This window comes from Pithys albifrons, chromosome 1, assembly GCF_047495875.1.
Source record: "Pithys albifrons albifrons isolate INPA30051 chromosome 1, PitAlb_v1, whole genome shotgun sequence".
Taxonomy (NCBI): domain Eukaryota; kingdom Metazoa; phylum Chordata; class Aves; order Passeriformes; family Thamnophilidae; genus Pithys; species Pithys albifrons.
The window spans coordinates 108750115-108766877 of NC_092458.1; the positions used below are offsets into that span (position 1 = coordinate 108750115).

At 41.5% G+C, this 16763-nt stretch overlaps 1 protein-coding gene across 2 annotated transcripts in view; it reads right to left on the minus strand.

Moving 5' to 3' along the window:
* ROBO1 (roundabout guidance receptor 1) overlaps positions 1 to 16340 on the minus strand; it is a 310605-nt gene extending 294265 nt beyond the window's left edge. For both annotated transcript variants that reach the window (XM_071563468.1, XM_071563457.1), the window contains exon 1: positions 15330 to 16340. In XM_071563468.1, coding sequence (XP_071419569.1) covers positions 15330 to 15384 — 55 coding nt within the window. In that variant the 5' untranslated portion in view covers positions 15385 to 16340. The remainder of the gene's footprint in view (positions 1 to 15329) is intronic.
* Positions 16341 to 16763: the final 423 nt, after the last annotated feature.

Consider the following 16763-nt stretch of genomic DNA (forward strand, 5'->3'; position numbering starts at 1 on the left):
AAATTTGTCATCTAGCTTGCTAAAATGGACACAATTTTCATTTGATCTTTTTGGACAACAGAAAATTTTAAGTGTTACCCATCTTGCAATTCCCTGTAATGTATTTGCCCTTCCAGGGACCAGGCTGACCCAAGTCTGTCTCTGATGAAGTAGTTTTGAATGGACAGAGCAGCATCCTCACGAGGCTCACAGAAGGTGTTTGGAGTCTACATCCAGTTCTTTCTGGAAGGTCAGATAAATACCAACTACAACACAGCAAAGTAAGCTTTTGGAGCAAAACACAGTATTTATTTCATTTTCACGAGACATATCCAAACCCTTGAGATACATGATTCCTCTGTTCTGTGAACAGGGAAGGGCAAACATTTGCAGTCTCCTCTAAAAGCAATCTTCAGCCTACTCTAGAAGCTGCTAATTACGTCACTCATGCTGAATTCTGACTGACAGTTTTATACCCACTCATTTTGTTAGCAATGAGAGGATCTGGAGTGAGAAGCTGAAATAACTATTATCCCTTTATTTCCATAACAGCAACAGTTTACAAACTTTCTGCTTAAGAGCAAAATTATGCTTGCAATAAACACCGTGGGGATGTAGGAATGTTAACTTCTACCTCAGAAGACAGGGAGAAGAAAACAAATAGAAAACACCCAACTGGTTTTGTATTTCTCTTGTGGGATAAGGACTCGCCTCTGAGTTTGCCAGTTGCTCACCTACTTGGGCAGATCCTCAAGTGAAGTAAATTAACAGCGGCTCATTGACTTCACTAGAACTACACTCATTTACAACACTTAAAAGCTGACCTACATTAAAGCAGCATTTCACACCAACGAAGAGCTGCCTAGAGACACTCAGAGACAGGAACTGCAGAGCGTTTCTCCCGCGAACTAAATCATTATGTTGAACACTCATCTTCCTCTTCTCCAGGAGCCTGCAGCCCTCCTGGACTGCAGTGACAAAGTGACAGCTCATACACCAGCCATGTCGAAGGGGCAGCCCCAGCCAGCTCACAGCTGGTGGGTGGCTAGACAAAGCCTCCGAAAGCCTGAACAGCTGCCCTTGAAACTTCTGGGAGTGGTGCTTGGGTTTGCCAGACTAAGTTACAGAACTCCCTTTGCAATGCTTAGGAGCTTTGCCAGCCATCCTTCTTTTACCACTCACAGGCATGTTCTGTCTGGAGCTGGTGGCTGGTTCTGACTGGTGATGGACTGCAAGTAAAGGAGGTGCAACACAAACAGTCAGAGACGAGGCAGGGAGAAAAAAAAATAGAATTCCTGTCACTCAAAAGGGAGAACTGCTAAGATATATCCACACCCTTGAATTTCTCTCTACCATTCATACATGTAAATCTGAATACATAATCCAAACCACTAATGAAGAAAAAAACTAAGCCACACAACCCCTAGAACTAAAAGATTTGACATACTCAGGAGATACACAGCAACATTCAAGCTGACTGGACGGGGCTCTGAGCAAACTGATCTAGTTGAGTACGTCCCTACGAGAACCTTTGAAAGGTCCCTTCCAACTCAAACTATCCTATCACTCTATGATTCCAGATTACAAGAAATATAAGCATGTGAACTTCACAGCAAAAGAAAATAATATTCAATGGATGTAACTAGAAATAAAAACCTCAATTAAGTCCCACTTTGAACCAGAGGCAAAGCCCAGCAGACTTCAAGGAATGGGCTCCAGGAAACCTGTACAAAGTCAAAACCCACAGAATCACTCCATTGCAAGATGCATCCCCAAGCATGCATAAGTAGAAGTCTCTACTTCTCATTTTTCTCTTCATCTTTCCCCACCAAATAGTTGAAAAAGGACATAGAGGCTGCACTCAAATTTTGGTATCAAATGAGTGCACATCTGTTTTTTTTTTTCTTCTGTTTTTCTTTCTTTGGGTTTTTTTGTTTGTTGTTTTGGGGGTTGCTTTTTTATTGTTGTTGTTTTTTTTTTAAATTAGCTTAACCTAGTTAAATCAATTCTTACACTTACCAGGGCATGACATTGTTTACACAAGACTAAGTACAAAACCCTGACCTCTGTATTTCCATCATGACCCCAGAGAATAGAACCCACTCACCCTACCCCAGTTCTTACAACTTTAATTATGTTCGACAAGGCTGCTATGCTTTAAAGGTATCATTTACCAAGACCAAAAGCTGTTTATTTTTATTCTCATTAATCACTTCCATTTTGTTTTATTCCATTTATACATCCTGGCTTTTGCACTCAGAATTACTATCTGATCAGATCACTTCAGGTGCAGCTGAACAGCTTCTTCTGCTACTACAGTCCTATAAAACTCCACACAATTTAGCTTTTATCCAATGTAAATAAAATCAACCACAAGTTCAAAAAAGCTTTCAAATTGACTGGCCCTAAGAAATTTTTAAGGGTGAGTTTAAGGATAGGCACAAGCCTTACCTGTTCCATTACTAAAAATTTTAACATCATAGATCAGGCTGATACCTTTAAAAAAAGTTCCAGTCTTTCTTTGTAACTTCCCTGTCATTCAAAAATTTGCCATTCTCTTCCCACAGTGCTGAATTTACAGTTTCAGGAATATAGTTGAGTGAGAGAATTGAGTGAAAAGCCAAGTTATCAATGCAATTCAGAACTATCTACAAGAATAGCTTAAATACATAGGGGAGTTTTAAGTGTTACCTCAACAGATTCTCTGCATTATTTAATGGCATATGAGGAAATCACAAAAATAAATTAATGGTAAAAGTTTATCTATAATAGTTTAAAGCCATTATCATTTAGTTTATCATTTAAAGTAATTATCCTTGCACTTTACATTTAGATGATGAACAGCCTAAATAAAAGTTGTATTAGGTTCAGTTTATTTAATGGAACTTCTAAATTGAAATAAAAAGTATGTAGTTTTAACTTTATGGCAAACTGCACAATCTTCCCATTTTCTTTTCTGTACCACATAAGCTACTTGCTCATTAGACACAAACGGGGAGAAAACAATAGTTTCTTTGTTTGCATACATTAACTTAAAGCTGTAAAACTCATTCAGCCAAACTTTCACCTTTAAACCTTAACCTGACTTGTACCAACATTTGTAGCCTCTAAAATTACACCGCATGCACCCAGACAGAGTTAATCACCCTTCAATTTTGATGCATAGAATAATGATCTGCCACTTAAACTTGAGCCTTTAAAAGCCTTAAGAAAAATACGTACATATCTGTGTCTTAAATCAGTAGCAAAACAACAAAACTCTGCATAGCATTAACCAGTTGAAAAGAAAAAACAAAACAAGACATACAACTTGCAGCTCATGGAAGTTGATAATAAGTGCATTTAAAGTCTCCTCAGATGAAATTCTTGCTTCTCAGCACATGCTATTGATCAGACACCTGGTACTTTTAGCCACTGACGAAGGTCTGGCTTTATTTTTTGTGTAATTTAAAACTTCATGGGGGGAAAAAAAATAAATTAAGTAGAGATTTGGAAATAACACATTCTAAAAGCTGATGAGCTTGTTATAATTTTCAATTCTTTCTTTAAACGAGATCTGTGCTTAACACTTTGTTTAGAATATATTGTGGCTCCTTTCAAATAATTTTGCTAGTAGGAACTCAACTGTAATAATTTTCAAAACTGAGGACCAGTAACACTTGGGAATTTTTGCTATCTAAAAAATCAGAACCATGGGAAAAGCCTCTTGGATTTACGCATTATACTTATCTAAATGCCACAAAAAATATACAGCACAGGAGAATTCAAAGCCAGAAATGCTCTGAAAAAGCTATTAGACACACAAACAAACAAAAATCAAACAAAGCAGATAAAAATGAGAAGCTAAAACAAATCCAGTTTGTGTATCCAGAAAGCAGGGAAATGACTGACTAGCACATGAAAGACAGCAACACAACACACAATAAATTCAAAATTGCAATCAATGACAAAAAGGGATCCTAAATTACACAATTTTATTAGCCTTGAGTTTTTTCCTTCTTTTTAAAGTTAAGAAGTGGCATTATTAATCATCTCCTTTTCCCCACTATTAAGCTTCCTATGTAAGGATCATGCAGAAAAAAAGTGACACACAACTTGAGTTTCTACAAGACAGGGTAAAAATTAAAATCAGTAGTTAATCTTCCTTTGACTTTAAGGGGCTGAGAACTCATCCAGGTTTTCTTTTATTTCCTCAGGCCACAAAAGGAATGAGTTGCTGCTTCTCTTTCATTTATGCTAATAAAGAACAGGGAGTTATTTTTATTTTCTCTTTATTACTACTTTTAAAAAAAGGAATCCTCATTATAGAACAAGTTTTAACGAGTGTGATACAGTCTGCACACATAATGTGCTGGGTGGAGTAAAAACCCTCAGAAACACAGTGCACAGAGCCAATAATGGACTTGTCGCCAACACCCTGTGATTTCATGACTGCGAGAACAAAAACAAATGCCACGTTCAGTTCATTGCAGAGAAAGGGCTTCATTAACTTGATGTGGCTTTTTACTTGACCTGCGTAAGGTGAGCAAAATAAAACTTCATTTTATGAGATTCAAAATGACCAGCTGCAAGCCTACAGAAATTGTGATGAAACAACCAAGTTAAATTACTACCTCTGTTTAATTCTAATTATTACTAGACTGTAGGTCACTTTGAATTTTTAGCTGAGAGGTTGCTGCTTTCCTTCCTGCAATAAGGCAACAGGGAAACAAAATGTAAATGTCTTTCTGGAAACTGATGTAAAATAAAAGGTAAATTTCTGTCAAAGACAGAACTATCAATCCTGACAACACAATAATCTGAGTGCAGACAGCAATCCAATTTTTTGTAATAATGACTGATTTCAAAGACATTCATACAGTAATTTCCCCACAAAAAAATTCACAGTTACTAATCAAAATCAAAGATTCACAGTCTCAATAAACCTTATAGTCAGAGAATTAGAAAAACCCAGAAGTTGACTGTGCAAATAATACACTTTCTGACCACAACACTAAAGCATCAGGTCAACCCTCCTAGACTGGCTGTCAGCAAAGCTAGAGGAAAAAATTATCTCCATCTGATACGAAGTATTGGGGAACAGGGATGGAGATTAAAGAGTCTTCTTCCACATTATGGTCATGGGTTCCACATGAGTGTATGGATAAGAAAGATGCAAACATTCAGCTTTAAATCAACAACAACCACCACCCCCCACACAAAAGAAACCAACAAAACAAAAACACCCAAAACCCACCACAAACAAGAACCTACTTCCTTAATTTCTGCTAAACACACCATCACCCCCTCCTCCAAACAGAAATTTTAAAAGAAAAGAATGATGGACATTAAAAGTAAAAAAAACGCTGGCAATCCAAAGCCAAAAGTGTTCTGAGCAGAAATTTTTCAGCAATGCAGTTTAGGGAACCTAAGGCCCTGGCAGACAGAAATTAAAGCAGGATTCTATTTTAGTATTTGCAGTGATAAGCTCTAGAGGGATAAATATTCTAGGAGGGCCTAGTTCCCTTTTTTTTTATATCCCTATGAACTTGCTGCAGAAAGGTCACCCGTTGCAAGAAACGATATCATAAATGATGCCACAGTTTGCTTCTTTTTTATAATTCTGAAAAAAATCCCAAACAAAATAACCTTAGCACTTGAACACACACTTCAGTGGTTTCTCTATTTGCTCCACTAAAACCTTGGAAGTAAACAGAAGTGTTTATATCAGGGCTGTAATCCTCCTACGGAATAACAGCCTTTGAACATTCAGAACATTACTCCTGATATGGTACCAACTTAAATTACTATTCTGCTCAGTAACTGCCAGAATTATTCTCAAGAAAAGTTACAGTGCTCTGTATGACTCTAATCTTGTTTCAATTTTTATGTTTCAATATTTTCCTTTCCCTACAGGCAACACAGATTAACACTCGTGAGTGGGAGAGAAATAGAAATCGTTTTTTTGAAGTTTTCTAAGAAGCCAAGTACTCACCAGGAGCAAAATCCTGGGCTGCATACTCCTTCCCATTTCAAAGCCCTGATTGCTGCACAGATGTTGTAAAAAATCACAAAACGTTCCTCAAAACAATTATTCAAAAATTCATTTCTTAGTTTCTAAACCTAACAGCAGCATTTAATAGTTTTCTCCTTGTATCAAAAGGCAGGGAAGACTTTATTCCACCTTCTGTATTCAAGAGGTAAATGGCAGCAATGGTTCCTTCTTTCTGCTTTGCATCTAGTTTTAAATTACTCCTTTTAATTTTTAAAGGCTGTACAACCTTAGCAATGAGCCTCATTAATCACTACTGAATGATTTAACCCAGCCATTCAGTTCCAGATGCCACTTGGTGCTAGAGATATGCTAATTCCTTCCAAGCTTTACCTTCTTTTGCAGTTGAAACCATAATTTTCCACATTGGTGAAGACAGGATTTTACTCCATGCATGGGGCCTCCTGCCAATCACTTTTATGCCTGAGCGGTGGCACAGTACAAGTTCCATTTCATGGTTACATAAGACACTTTTTTGTTAAATCAGCTCATTATATACATCCTCTCTCCAACATTCTGCTGCTGCAGCATCACAGTCCCTAACTCTATCCTCTCCAGTGACAAGTCCTGGTTTGGGTAGCTAGAAGTGAAACAATGTATTACTACCCTTACTTACCTTGTTTTCTTTTTTCCTTGTTTCCTCACACTGCTTCTATTTTCTTTCCCTTTATCACCTCCTACCACTAAACATGATTATGAATATCTGTCAACTGCAGTACCCAGGGCATTAGCTTTATTCCAAACCAGAAAGTCACACTGACAGAGTTGTTTTGTGAGTGGGACGTGAGGGGAGAAACATTCAGAAGTTGCAAATCCCAGTTCTGAAGCTGCCCGGCATCCAAGAGATCTCCCAGCACAAAACTAGAACAAGTGCCACGTTTAATACCAGATGCCAAGAGGTTTTGATAGAAAAAAAAAAGCTTAGTGACATTGCTGAACGTTTGATCCAAAAATAGTATTTTATGACCTTGCATTATGCTTTCACCACAAATACAGGCACAACTTATTTCTGGATTTGGGAACTGTTATCCTTGGGCTTGCATGCTTGGACTGGTTTGGTCAAGAGGAGATGTCTGGGTTGAAAAGTCTGCTTTTGACCAGTTAGTAAAATGCACTACAAAAGTAACAAGATGAGAAGGTTCTAAATGAATACATACTCAAATACATTTTTATTTGGTTTCTCACCCTACCCAGAGCTAAAGAGGCACATGGAAATTCAAAGTTATACAGCTCTTTTCAGTCAATTGGCTCTTAAGGCAATATTCACTACAATCTCAACTTTCAGACAGGTTAAGAATCCACAACGATCCATAAACATTTGCAACCCAAGTCAAACACTTTAGGCAATTTGATTTAAACACTAGAATCATGAATTTCAAAAGGCACTACTGATTTTAAGTGGCTCCAAACTTAGGCTGTAGGTTCCCAACTTTAACAATTCACTGTGTTTTGGATTACAAATTGTGAGGTTTAGTGACCAAAGTCAAGTCACTCTTTAATAAAAACATGCCCATCTGGTCACTATCAAAACACCATTTATTTCTCTATTTGCCTCCTTCCAGAAGAAAGGAAAGTTGATCCCATGCACATATTTAGGCCTACATTAAATGCCTGGCCATGTATTATATCCTAATTTCTAAGATAAAAAACTCTTAATGTCTATTATTCTCCTGTAGAAGTAAATAGTAAAATTAAAGTCTTCTATATATGAATCTTCAACAAAAAGGCAGTTAAACAATTAGATAAGAGGCAATATAACTAACCCAGAATGTAAAATAAATATCTTGCCTGAGGATATGCAAATTTCAGAGCACACCAAAATGCCAGCCAAGCAGGTTTTAATGCAATAGTAGCATGAAACAGTATAAGAGTACTAAAGAAATCACAATTCTGATTTATGTACATGACAGTTGAAGGAGTAGAAGACAAAGACTACAAAATTGAGTAATATCAGAATTACACAGACTATCCAGTTCTCTCAGATGTCTGTCACAGGTGACTCCAGACTTCACTGGCTGCCAGCTGATCCTTGACACACTGCACTGCATGTCTGAAGAGACAGGTTGTTCCAAAACTGAGCTTCTTCAACTGCTAAGTCACTATGCAAGATGGAGAAAATTAAATACTAAGTTTAAGACTTTAAATCCAGAGCTCAGCACAGGCTTGTCAGATTTAGAGATCTTTAATCTACAGCAAGAAGTGTTCATATTATTTTAATCATTCACTATATTAGCATTAGACTTAAGGTAATGCAATACCATATTGAGCAAATACTTCCCAACAGAAAAGGGCAGCTTGAGTAATTTTGCATATCTGACTATGCATTTCTTCAAAGAACGTGTATGTACTTCAAGACTGAAGCAGTCCAGAAAACACGCTTGTTTCCTGTTTTAAAATATTCATACCAATTCAATAATAATGTATTCAACTAGCAATCTTGGTCTGAGTGGAATTTAATAGTAAGTCATATTAAAAATAAATGCTCTATTAACTTAATTTTCAGTTATTTACTTAAATGTAAATAAATATAAGTATTTAACATCTTACAGCAAGTTCCCTGCCTTTCTAGAGATACAAAGTTTGGTGGCAGAAAACAAGAGGTAAATGGGAGTACCTTGTGGGATTTACCCATAAAGGGTACTCGACTCTTTAGATATGGAATCCAATCCTTTGCTATAGAACGTCTTTGAATGTCAAGTGAGGAAGAAGTCTTAGGCAACATACTTACTATTTTGTAAAAGTGTAGATGCCCATACAAGCATTATTAAAAAATATATATATATATATGTATCAGCCTTATGACTGAGAAGATGAATACCTAGGATGCCTTTATAAATAAATCTGATGTTTTTATGCACTAGTGGTATAAATTATATATATATTATATGATATACATATAAATCCCTTATGACAAAACCCATTTGTGTTAAAAACAAGGTTGGTCATGACATACACGCTACTGCTGTTATTAAAATCCATGTACTGAAAACACCCTGAAGCACATGTTGATGATGGAAAAGTTCTCAAGTTCTGTGTAGTTCTTGGACAGTGGTGCTGAAAGAAACTACTAGAAAGCTTGAGGACCTGAAAAGCAGTTTTCACAAATACAAAAAGCTGCTTTATAAACTTTTGAATAATACTGATCCTTTATTCAAATCTGCAAGTGCATTCTCTGCTGACTAATGATAGATCCTACTCTCCAATTTTCCAAGTTTCTGCTTCTGGAAAGCACAATAAGCACTACTTCCCACCAGAGTAAAAGTGAAGGCAAAAGGTTTTCTCTTCCCTTTCTCAGCACAGTTTGCTTCATTTTGGTAAGGCCACTTAAAGGTCATATCATTCGATAAACCTTTCTATCCTCAGCAAAGGTGAAATGACTTCTCAGTTCACGGGTGTGAGCAGAGTACTCTGCACCTTCCCCTCGGTGCAGCTGCTCAGATGGTGAACAGGTTCTAATTAAAAAGACTAGCCTGCTGCCACCCACAAATCACATTACTGTCAAATTATTTATTTTGTTTTAATCAGTCATACACAGGCATACACCAGTCTTAGACGGAATCTTCTCCAAGCTTCAGAACAAAACGGCCATGGAAAATGTTTACAAGTCTCAGAGAATCCTAAAACAATACTCAGTATTTGACAGCATTTAACATCCTTAGTTGATCATGTACTCCTTCACTTTTCCACAAAAAATAGTTCCTTCAGTTTGTTTTTAAGAGACATGACAAGAAATAGAATGTATTTTTCTGAAGCTTCTGTTCATTGCTTTATTTAAGTGTAGGACATCTTTCCTACTCCTTATAGCTGAAATGGATATTCCCATATAAATACTTCTCCCTCCAGCTCACTTTGTGCTGTTGTTTTAACACCAATTAAGTCATATACGTTCCTGGTCTGAGAGGCCTACTCTCATACCTCTTAAGAAATTTTCTAGAACTGTATCTTACCATTTTTGTGGATAAATCTGGGGTAATGCATTATTTTTTTTTTAATAAACAATCAACTAACAAAGAAATTCTGATATCCAGATTTAAATTCATCACCATCTTATTTCAATAAAGCTTACCATCATCTTCAGGGTAAGGTCACTTACAGTACCTGGCCTAAGTTAATAACCAGGATACTGATTTAGCTCCTTACAAATGAGAACCCAACGCTGCAATACAACAACAGAGTAACAGAACTCTGCACATCTGACTTTGAAAACTGAAGTCATTATCAGCTTCCCAGATGTTTTTCTCTTTCCCCTGTTGAGATTTTCCATAGTCTCAATTGTGCAAATTCAGTGTAGAGGGCTGGCATCTATGTCAGCAGTACAAAATATTTGTGGTCATGTTTTCTTTCTTATCATAAAATGCCCTCTACCCCCACCAATGTAGTGCTGCTGTAAGGCTGACACAATAAGGCAAGAGGCATCAATGTACAATTAAGTGTATATATATATATTTTACCTGTCTACCTATCTTTCTCCTACAGAAGGTATAAACAAGGAAATTATCTGCCCCTAAAAGCACCTCTAGCTTTCAAGATACTTAAGAAGAATATTTCTTTGTTGCTCTGCTCTCATCTCTTGGTCAAGCTTCTCATCACTAACAGGAAAATACTCTTTATTTCCTCTGTTTACACAATTTATTGGACTTAAAATACACTCCAGTTGCTACTTCAGTTACTTCACTATTTACCTTACAGTTTTATGAAGAGGCACTCATGTGAAAAGTTACGGAAGGTTATCGCCATCGAGCGAGATTATATAGCAGAGCACACAAATAAAATGTGTCAGCATCGCAAATATAAAATTCTTAAGTGCCTTTTAGTTTACCTGGAAAGAGTGAGGTTCCTACTAATTTCCAGGCCACAAAATAATCTACTGACAAACTGCTGACAATAAAATGACTCATTACTAACTATTTAAATAGACTAAACTCCCCAAAAATCACAACAACGTCTACACTGACCTTCACTGTGAAAGGGAAATTTTGCAGAACAATCTAGACCAGCTACTGTGACACTAAGCCAAGTGCCCGTTACTCACACAACGCATTTAACTACAGCAGAAATAATCAACTGCAGAAGTGGAGCAAGTGACTGGACTTGCCAGACCAGCAAATTATTACACTCATTAGACAAAGCTATCCCCTAATGAGATGTAATATTACCCTTCTTTAGCATTGTGCAACAAAACTCTTCCAGTTATTTAGGAAATATGAGTGCCAACCAAAAACAATGTTACTTCAGAGGGAGGGAACAGGTTCTCAGATTCTTAAGCATGGCTATACATTTGTCTGTCTTGAATGTCTAAATATTTTCTCTTTTCACAAAAGCAAATCTGAGTATGAACCTCTTTGGCTATCAGTTCCAAAGCATTTTATATAAAAACATCATTTGGCATAGATATCATCTTACCATTTCACATGAAATAACCAGCTATGTAGGTGTCATTGGTTTCTGCCTATGTTTGTAATGGCCGATCTATCTTTGTAGATCCAACCAGAACCTTTAGCCTGTAGACTCAGAAGTATCCTTCACATAAAGTCATGTTTTCTACTAAAATCTTACAGACAGTACACATGGATCCCTTAAATTCTAGTACCCTGAAGATTACAGATGATCTCTGCTAATGAAAATACCAAGTTGCTCCAGGACAACTGGTCTACAGAACACAGAAGCAAGAAAACACCTGACAACCAACACTGACTGCAGTGAGCAAAATTTAGCTTGAATATTCTTCTGGTTTAGACAGGTATCCAACTTAATTGCCAAGCTACATGAAAAGAAGTGTCTCCTTCTGTGTGAAAGGCAATAAAATCCACGTTAATGCACACTCAAAAAAAAAGAAGTTCCGTCTCCACAGATGCTATCGGTACTCACAAGGATAAGTGGTTTTGAATCAGTCAAACATCTGGATACTTGAAGAGTATTTTATCACAGGTAAGAAATCATCAATTTTATAGCATGTGGTTATTTCTTTTCTAGCTTGAAGTCCTCAAGCACAAAATAAGCACTGCTCTGAGCAGTAGGTTCAATTTTTCTTTAACATTCTTACAGTAAAATTACTTAGAACAGCACACAATGCATTAGGGGTAGGCAAAAACCACATAAAAACTATGTTTTCTTGGGTGACTTACTTGCTTTTACAGATTGTGCACCTAGACTTTCATAATCCTTTGAATTACTGTGTAATATTTTCTTATATCTCTCTTATTTTATTACCATTAAAGAATATGGAAAAGGAGTAGAAGCATTTCCTGAAGTGCTCTAGCACTTCACAAGAGAAGTTTGTAAGTACAAACTTCTGAGACAAACAAACAAAATGCATCAGAGGGATGGCTGATTTATTTACTCCAATAGGTAGGTTAGACAACTGGAAAGGGCTTTGGGGACACTCCATGGATACCCTTAAACTATTAACCATCAGGAAGTAACTCTCCCATGAAGGAATACAAGAGACAATTTTGCCCTCCACTGGCTAGAGCTATCACTGGAAAACATGCCTGGCTCACTGCTGTCAGCCCTGCCTGTTTCATACAGCATGAAAACCCTCTTGAGCAAATGTACCAATCCCATTTGAAGGACAGTAATTAGTAAGGAATAACACGGCCAGGAAAGGGGGAAAGGGTGGGTGTTGAGCAGATGGGAATCAGCAATGCAATGAAATACCTCATCAAAATATAAAGATTTCCATGGAGGGAATCAGAAAAATCACACAGTAACATATTGAGAATTGCTAGATCCTTGAGAATTACTAGAGCAGTGAACATCCATGTGGAAAACCAGAACTTTGACACTCATTCCCAGGAAAAGTGTTCTGCATGTTGCCCTTCAGATAACTGAAAGCTTTTCTTCTTCAAATATATTAATTTGATGCTGCTGCTTCCCAGGGAGTGGAGAGATGAGAACTCCATGGATTATGAAGCCAAGTCTGCCTCAGAATTAAGGAAAAAAGGCAGAAAGCAGGTAAATACTCAAGAAAACAGGGATTCCAGAGAAGCATCCCTTAAAGCAATTTTTATTCTTTATGCAAAGAATATTGAAATTAAACTGGGAGAATAAGCAAAGAAAGCTTCTATATTTCAATTTTCAACACTATTCAAATTTAAATTTACTCAACATTTATTAACCACAGGCTTACATGAAAGAAGGTACTTCACAGGATTGCACAAAGACAACACCAGGGTAAAAATTAGGGGTTTTAAACTCTAAGTGGTTTACCAATTACTGTTTCAACAAACACAAACTCACCTACCTTTCTATTATTTAATTTTTTTCTCTTCCCCATCCCCCAATTATTTCCCACTTCTCAGAAGAAGTTTCTAATATCTCATTTAAAGTGCGGCCACACAAACCAGTGAGTCAATAGTGGGTGTAAATGAAGGAAGTGAAAACCTTCAGTGGAAGAGGGAGGAAAGGATCAATCAATTTGCAAGATCAGCTGTCAGTAGAACTCAAAGGATTTCAGTGTGGAAATTGCTGTAGATGACTCCTGTCCTTCCTTCTGCACTGCAGCCATCTGCCCTCAAACTTCATCCTGCCAAAGGTTTCTGGCATCTCCATTGTTCAGACACAGGACTAACTATTTGATCACACTGTAGCTGAAGGGAAAAATAATTTCTTCTGGTGAGAGACTTGGAACAGAGTTATTATCTGGTGCTTGTCTCTTATCTCTCTTACTGAGCTTGCTTACGCAGCAAAATTAAAAACCTCCATAAAAATTAATGGCTTTTTTCCTTTTTCTCCTCTCCAACTCAGCTGGAATCGACTTTATTAGAAAGGGCATTCCCATCCTGGGGGGAAAAATTGGAAAAAAAACCCATATGCAAGTTATTCTACTGAGCATTTATATGAGAAATAGATGAAAGAATAAAAAAATAAACAAAATTGTTTATCTTGGAGTTTAAGACAGCCCAATACAAAAGTGAGTTACTGAGTGCACTGCCTGTGAAGACTTTTCCAAGGTGGGGATGACGGGCATGAAAGACTCAGAATGAGCAAACTGGTACAAAAGCTCTTTCCCATTCCAATCACTTCTTCCACTAGATGAAGAAGGCAAATACAAAGAAAAAACAAATCAAAGATGGCATGATTGAGAGGGTCAAAAGTGAGTAGGGTTAAGAGTTACATAGAGAAGCAAAGCTTACCATATTCAAAGCCAAAAGAAGTAAACCTAACAGCAAAAATTTAGTAGCTAAATTTATGATACCATCTAGAAACAGACATAAGTTATTGCATTTGGTGACATAATTAACACTTAAAGCTTCAGGCAGTGTACTTAAGTCTTTCAAAAGCTTCATTCATTCATTCACTGACCAGATGTCTCATGCCACCATAACTTTAATGACTCCAAGGGGTCCTCCGCAAACTTATAAAAATCCATTAAGGCAGAAAAGCCCGCGCCCGAACAAACCTTAACTACAGCACAAGGCTTTACTTGGCGTATGACAAAAGGCCTTGATGAGAACGGGAAGGAACACTGCAGGCAGACAAACCAGGCCCCCGGAGAGCAACAGGAACCTCGTGCAAAAAGAAACAGCCCCGAAATCCCCCGGAGCCCCCACGGGCGGGCCGCCCCCGTCCCGAGCCCTGCGCGGCTCTCCCGGACACCACGGGGGTCACACAGAGGCAAACCTGCCGTCCACAACACCCCAGAAGCGCGACCCTGTCTGTCATCTACACGCACGATAAGATGCTCCAACACGCATAAGCCCCGCGCAAACAGTGCCTTAATGACCATTAATCCCCCCTATCTCCTCGGACATCTCCCCTGCTCCCATTCACGCTTCGCTTCACACACGTGGGTAAACTTTAACCGCGAAGGTGAAGAAAAACCCATTCACAAGCCCCCCGCCCCAGCCGCCGTGCCCCCACCCGGGGCTGATGCACGGGGTTAGCCCAGGCCCGGAGCCCGGGAGGGGGGATGCGGGCAGGGACCGCCCGGCGGAGGATGCGCGGTACCCTCGGGGAGCCCCGGCCGGGCGGCGGGAGCAACCCACCCCCGCGGGAGGACGGGGTCCCTTCTGGCCGCCCCCTCATGGCCGGGGCTCAGCAGTAGCCGCGGGTACATCAAACGACCCCCTGAAGCTGCCGATGGTGAGAGGGGGCGGCCCTCGGTCCGGACGCGGCGCCGTGCATCCCCGCACAGCCGGTCCCAGGGCATCCCCCGCGGCCGCGGCAGCTCTCGGGGCAATCGCGGTCCGGACGCCCGCCGGGTGGGAACCGACCTTCGTCTCCCAGGAAAGGAGGGAGCCGGGAGGCTAAACCAGGGATGTTGGGGGGGGGGGGGGGCGACGGGAGCGTGTCTGACCCGCCTGCGCGAGGTGGTTACCTGAGGTGAGACATATGAATCCAAAGAGGTAAAAGTGAGCAAACTCCGCGATCATTGTCCTCGGCTGGCGCCTGCAAGCAGTCTCATGCCAGAAGAGCGGCGGGAGAAACGAAGAGCCCCCAGTTGTAATTCCACAGAAGCTTAATGTAAGCGAGGTTCCCTAATCCTGCCGCGCTCCTGGGGCGAGCTCCCTGCGGGGACGGCGCTGTCAGCTCCGGCCGGCCTCCCCTCTGCTGGCCCGGGCTCTTGACACTTCGCAGGACTATCCAAAGCGACAGGAGAAAACAAAAGATCCTCTAGTTCCCGCAGCCAAGGTCCGCTGCCGCCTCCCAAGCACAAGTTGCTGCCCCGGCGCCAGACTCCGCTCCGGGCGCGCAGGACGAGGCGGTGTCGGAGGGAGCGCAGCCGGGACGGGCACGGAGCGGCCGCCGCGCTGGGAGGGGCGGGCAGGGAGCGCCCTCCGCAAGTGCCCCCACCGAGTCACTGCGCTCCCGGCGAGCGAAAGGCAGAGCGCGGCGGCGGAGCGGCGGCAGCCCCCGCTCCCATCGCGGGGGAAGGAGGCGGGCGCGTCGCGGGAGCCCGGCCGCGGTCAGGCGGGGCGGCGGGCAGAGGAGCCCCGGCGGCAGCCCCGAGCCCTGCCCAGCATCGCCGCCGCCCGCCCCTCCACGCGGGAATCCCACGCTCGCCCCCTCCGCAGTGCCGGAGGAGGGCACAAGAGGGGCGAGGGAAGGGAGGAAGAAAGAAAAGAGGGAGAGAGAGAGAGAAAGAGAGGGCGAGCGAAACTTCCCCGGGCCAACGCCCCCGAGCCACCCACCCCACCCGCCCGCCCTCGCTGCGGCGGCTGCGGGTGGAGGAGGAGGAGGAGAAGGAGGAGGTGGAGCGGCTCCTCGCCTTGCCCCGCCGCCGGGGCAGAGGTGCACGAGTCAGGCGGGGCTGAGCCCGCCGCGCCTGAACTTTCTGGTGTCACGTCGAGCCGCTCGCCGCCTCCGCCGCGGGTTTCCCCTTCCCCCTCTCCCGGCCGCCTCCGCCTCCTCCCCAGCAGGTCTGGTGCCGCCTCGGGACACCTTAAAGGAGCCGCACCTACACGGCCCCCGCACGCCCGGAGCGGTACTGCCCTGCCCGGCTCCGCTCCCCGCCCCGCATCATTCCGCCCCGCCCCGCCCCAGCACCGCCTCCACCCCTGCCCCCGCCAGGGGTACCCCGCGGGGCCGCCGCTGGTCCCCGCCGTGTACTGGGCACAGCACAGCCCCCGAGAGACGGGAGGGAGCATCGGGGAGAGAAAAAGTTCAGGTTGCCCCACCCACGGCCGCCGAAAAAAAGCGAAAACACACAAAAACCCCGCGCGGCTCTCCACTGGCATCACCGGGTGAGGGAGGAGGGAGGCAGCGCTTCGCAGGGTGATGATCCCCGGGCATGGACCAAATCTGTAGGAGA